Source organism: Entelurus aequoreus, linkage group LG17 (genome assembly GCF_033978785.1).
Source record: "Entelurus aequoreus isolate RoL-2023_Sb linkage group LG17, RoL_Eaeq_v1.1, whole genome shotgun sequence".
Classification (NCBI taxonomy): Eukaryota; Metazoa; Chordata; class Actinopteri; order Syngnathiformes; family Syngnathidae; genus Entelurus; species Entelurus aequoreus.
The window spans coordinates 41,854,397-41,859,396 of record NC_084747.1 but is presented as its reverse complement, the minus strand read 5'-3'; the positions used below and the strand labels follow the sequence as shown (position 1 = coordinate 41,859,396).

The window sequence follows — 5,000 nt, the reverse complement described above, 5'->3', positions numbered from 1 at the left end:
GGGAGAATGGACAATAATATGGAAATATCAATGGACTTGTACCAGCTCACCCAAGTGGACGGAGTTTGGCTGGAAAAATGTTATCAGATTTTTTATTACACCTTCTCAGAAGTTTCACTATGATAACAACTCCCCTGCCTGCTGGAGAAATTGTGGGAATTCAAATTAAAATCACTACCATGTTTTCTGGGACTGCTCCACCATAAAGGACTATTGGAAAGAGATACACCAAGCTCTACAGGATATTTTCAAACGTGAAATACCCCTCGACAGTAAAACTTTTTTTTTTGGACATGTACCTCAGTATTGGCTGAAGAAAGATAAACAAATAATGAATATCCTACTGGTGGCTTGTAAAAAGACCATTACTAGGAAATGGATATCCCAGGAGAGCCCAACTTTGAAGCAATGGATGGAAACAACAATGGACATATATAAAATGGAGAAGACAACTGACTTTATTAATTATAAATTGGAGAAATTTACTTCATACTGGGAAAATTGGGTCAACAATGTACGCCCCATAAATCTGACTTAAATTTTTCGAATTAGTGATTGTACTGAAAAAAAAAAAAAAGAAAAAAAAAAAGGGATTACTTGTGTATATGTATGTATGTATATATATGTATATATATATATATTTTTATATATGTGTATGTGTGTAAATATATATATATATATTTTTATATATGTGTATGTGTGTAAATATATATATATATTTTTATATATGTGTATGTGTGTATATATATATATATATATATATATATATATATATATATATATATATATATATATATATATATATATATATATATATATATATATACATGTATATATACACACACACACACACTACCGTTCAAAAGTTTGGGGTCACCCAAACAATTTTGTGGAATAGCCTTCATTTCTAAGAACAAGAATAGACTGTCGAGTTTTAGATGAAAGTTCTCTTTTTCTGGCCATTTTGAGCGTTTAATTGACCCCACAAATGTGATGCTCCAGAAACTCAATCTGCTCAAAGGAAGGTCAGTTTTGTAGCTTCTGTAACGAGCTAAACTGTTTTCAGATGTGTGAACATGATTGCACAAGGGTTTTCTAATCATCAATTAGCCTTCTGAGCCAATGAGCAAACACATTGTACCATTAGAACACTGGAGTGATAGTTGCTGAAAATGGGCCTCTATACACCTATGTAGATATTACACCAAAAACCAGACATTTGCAGCTAGAATAGTCATTTACCACATTAGCAATGTATAGAGTGTATTTCTTTAAAGTTAAGACTAGTTTAAAGTTATCTTCATTGAAAAGTACAGTGCTTTTCCTTCAAAAATAAGGACATTTCAATGTGACCCCAAACTTTTGAACGGTAGTGTATATATATGCATCTATATTTTATTTTATTTCTGATTATTATTATTATTAATGTATTAATATCAGCCCTTTGAGACACTTGTGATTTAGGGCTATATAAATAAACATTGATTGATGATTGATTGATTGAATATTTCTTTTTTTTTCTTTTCTTTTTTTTCTGTTTATTTAATCGATGTATTTGTAGATATTCCTTTTTTTTTGTTTGTTTCTTTCTTTTTTGGGGGGGAGGTGGGTGGTATAGGTGGGATATAAACAAAAATATTTTGACATTTAGGGCAGACAATAGATATATGATTTATGTGAATATGATGTAATGGATAGGAATGTCTGATGCTGGATTTCAATAAAAATACAATGAAAAAAAAAAATCTAAATTGTATTTTGTTCGTGCAAAATAAATGTAATTAAACTACAAGATTTGATCCCAGTATGATGTTTAGCAAGGGCTGAGCGATATCACTATTTATCGTGATGGACATGTAATCGATATCAATAAAAAATACATTCCATAAAACACTCAATAATTTATTTTTTGTTTTCTTCATCGGAAGAAAGCGGAAGTATAGAAGCAAATTTGGTTGCATGAACAAAGGCACTCACTCTCTGGTTACCTAGCAACGCAGGAACACACACACTAACAGCTCATCAGGTGACAGTATCAACTCAGTTTGGTTGATTATCTTCATGGAGTGAGAAGAGAAAGTCAAAACGAAGAAATTGTGATTAAAAGAGAAAAAGTCACATGAACAGTATGGCACTTTTTTGGGCGTCCAAAGTGAGGTCTCTTGTGGCCCACAGCTATTTTTTTTTTCATTCAACAATTTTACAAATTCTATAACAAAAATAAACTAATATTGAAAAGTTGAACAAAACAGGAGAAATGTAACAAGATAAAGTTGCAATGTTGATTCTAATAACACAAAAACTGTTATTGCTAATATGACTTAGTTTTAACACTTTAATGAGTGGGAAACTTTTGGAACCCCAGAAATTGTAGTTTTTTGTTTTTTTTTCTTTAAAACTGTCATTGTTCAAAAAATAATAATGAATATTGAATACTGGGTGTTTTTTTCCATATATATATATATATATATATATATATATATATATATATATATATATATATATATATATATATATATATATATGTTAAGTAAGGAGAATACAATAAACAAAAACGAACAAAAAAAAACGTTATAAAAACTTATGATCAATAGATAGATCTGAAGTTCATCCAGAGATTTACGAGTTGAAAGTGAAAAAAAAAGAAAAATGTACGACTTTTTTTTAACACTTTTATGGTGGGACCCTTTTGGATCCCCAATAATTTTAGTGGGATGTTTTCTATAAAACTGTCAAAGCTCAAAAAATAATAATGAATCAAAATCAATGTTGTTATGAATTATTGACTTATTTGAGGCCCCAATTATTTCACATCAAATTTTCCACTTTAGAAAATGTTGCATATTTTGTGTGTTTGACATATAAAAAACAGAGTTTTCTTTGACAAAAATGGCATAAAACAAAGAAAAAAAAACACATATAGAGTTATGAAAACTTATAATCAATGGATAGATCAGGTATTTAAGTGCTGCAAGGAAATACAAATAAACATGTATGACTTATAATAAAACATGTGAGTGGGACCCTTTTGGACCCTCAGAAATTTGTGTAGGATTTTTTTCTTTAAAACTGTAATTCCTCAAAAAATAATAATGTTGTTATGAATTATTGACGTATTTAAGGCTCCATATATTTCACATAAAAAAATCCCCTTTTTAAAATGTTTTTTTTGGGAAAATGTTGCATATTTTGTATTGGTGCCACAAAAAACGGGTTTCTTTGACAAAAAGGGCATAAAACATAAAACAAAAACTTTATATCGACAGATAGATATGAAGTTAATCTAGAGATTTAAGTGTTGTCATTTTTTTAATATAAGACTTATTTTTGATCATTCTTATAACTAAGACCCTTGTGGGTCCTCGGGACCAAAATTGAGGGAAGCCCTGAAGGTTAAAAACATATAATACCGTATATTGTATTGGTTTTGAAAATGCAAAATATTGGGAGGGACGACGTACCGCCAAGACGAAGATGACGGGTCCGACAAAAGACCAGATGGTGCCCGTCTTCAAGTTGAGCCAGCAGTGGGCGTCGGCCTTGTACTGGTTGGCGCTGGCCGCCAGCGTGACCGCCACGATCAGGATGGGCAGGCCTGCGGTGAGAGTTCACAAAGCAGACACGATGAGTTTGTTGACAGAAGCCACACGTTGTCAAGACATATCTGTGGAACGCTGACTGCTTGGACGCGTGGAGATTAGAATATTTGGTCTGCGGGAATATTTAGTCTCCGGGGGGGACACATCTGCACCCGGGAAACATCTCCATTTTGTTTTTGATTGCTGCTTGACATTCTGTTCTCAGCTCGCAATTATGTCACGTCACATTTAACACCGTGGCAGACGCCAACATGGGGAACAAACACTGAGGATTACTTCAGGCTGCATTAAAGCAGTGCTTCTCAATTAGTTTTGGTCATGCCCCCCTTTGAGAACATCTCTTTTTTCACGCCCCCCCTATATTTAAATACAATTTATTCATTTATTTATCCGTACAAACCACTCTGTAAGTTTCTGGTACCAGCAACAACATGCCACCGAGCTGAAGACGTGTGTATTGTTTTCTCACGCCCCCCTGACACCTTATCATGCCCTCCCACCCACTATATAAGAAGAATGATTATAAAACTTTAAAGGATATCTGTATATCTATATGCAAGCATGTTTTATCTGCGCAGTGTTTCTAAATGATCTTTTTGTCATGCCCCCCCTTGGGAACATCACCTTTTTTCACGGCCCCCTATATTAAAATACAAACCCCGTTTCCATATGAGTTGGGAAATTGTGTTAGATGTAAATATAAGCGGAATTCAATGATTTGCAAATCCTTTTCAACCCATATTCAATTGAATGCACTACAAAGACAAGATATTTGATGTTCAAACTCATAAACTTTATTTTTTTTTTGCAAATAATAATTAACTTATAATTTCATGGCTGCAACACGTGCCAAAGTAGTTGGGAAAGGGCATGTTCACCACTGTGTTACATGGCCTTTCCTTTTAACAACACTCAGTAAACGTTTGGGAACTGAGGAGACACATTTTTTAAGTTTCTCAGGTGGAATTCTTTCCCATTCTTGCTTGATGTACAGCTTAAGTTGTTCAACAGTCCGGGGGTCTCCGTTGTGGTATTTTAGGCTTCATAATGCGCCACACATTTTCAATGGGAGACAGGTCTGGACTACAGGCTGGCCAGTCTAGTACCCACACTCTTTTACTATGAAGCCACGTTGATGTAACACGTGGCTTGCTGAAATAAGCAGGGGCGTCCATGGTAACGTTGCTTGGATGGCAACATATGTTGCTCCAAAACCTGTATGTACCTTTCAGCATTAATGGTGCCTTCACAAATGTGTAAGTTACCCATGTCTTGGGCACTAATACACCCCCATACCATCACAGATGCTGACTTTTCAACTTTGCGCCTATAACAATCCGGATGGTTCTTTTCCTCTTTGGTCCGGAGGACACGACGTCCACAGTTTCCAAAAACAATTTG

At 33.9% G+C, this 5,000-nt stretch overlaps 1 protein-coding gene across 13 annotated transcripts in view; it reads right to left on the bottom strand.

Moving 5' to 3' along the window:
* adgrd2 (adhesion G protein-coupled receptor D2) overlaps positions 1-5,000 on the bottom strand; it is a 183,947-nt gene that overhangs the window by 65,873 nt on the left and 113,074 nt on the right. For all 13 annotated transcript variants that reach the window (XM_062025704.1, XM_062025703.1, XM_062025701.1 and 10 more), the window contains one exon: positions 3,462-3,595. In XM_062025704.1, coding sequence (XP_061881688.1) covers positions 3,462-3,595 — 134 coding nt within the window. The remainder of the gene's footprint in view (positions 1-3,461; positions 3,596-5,000) is intronic.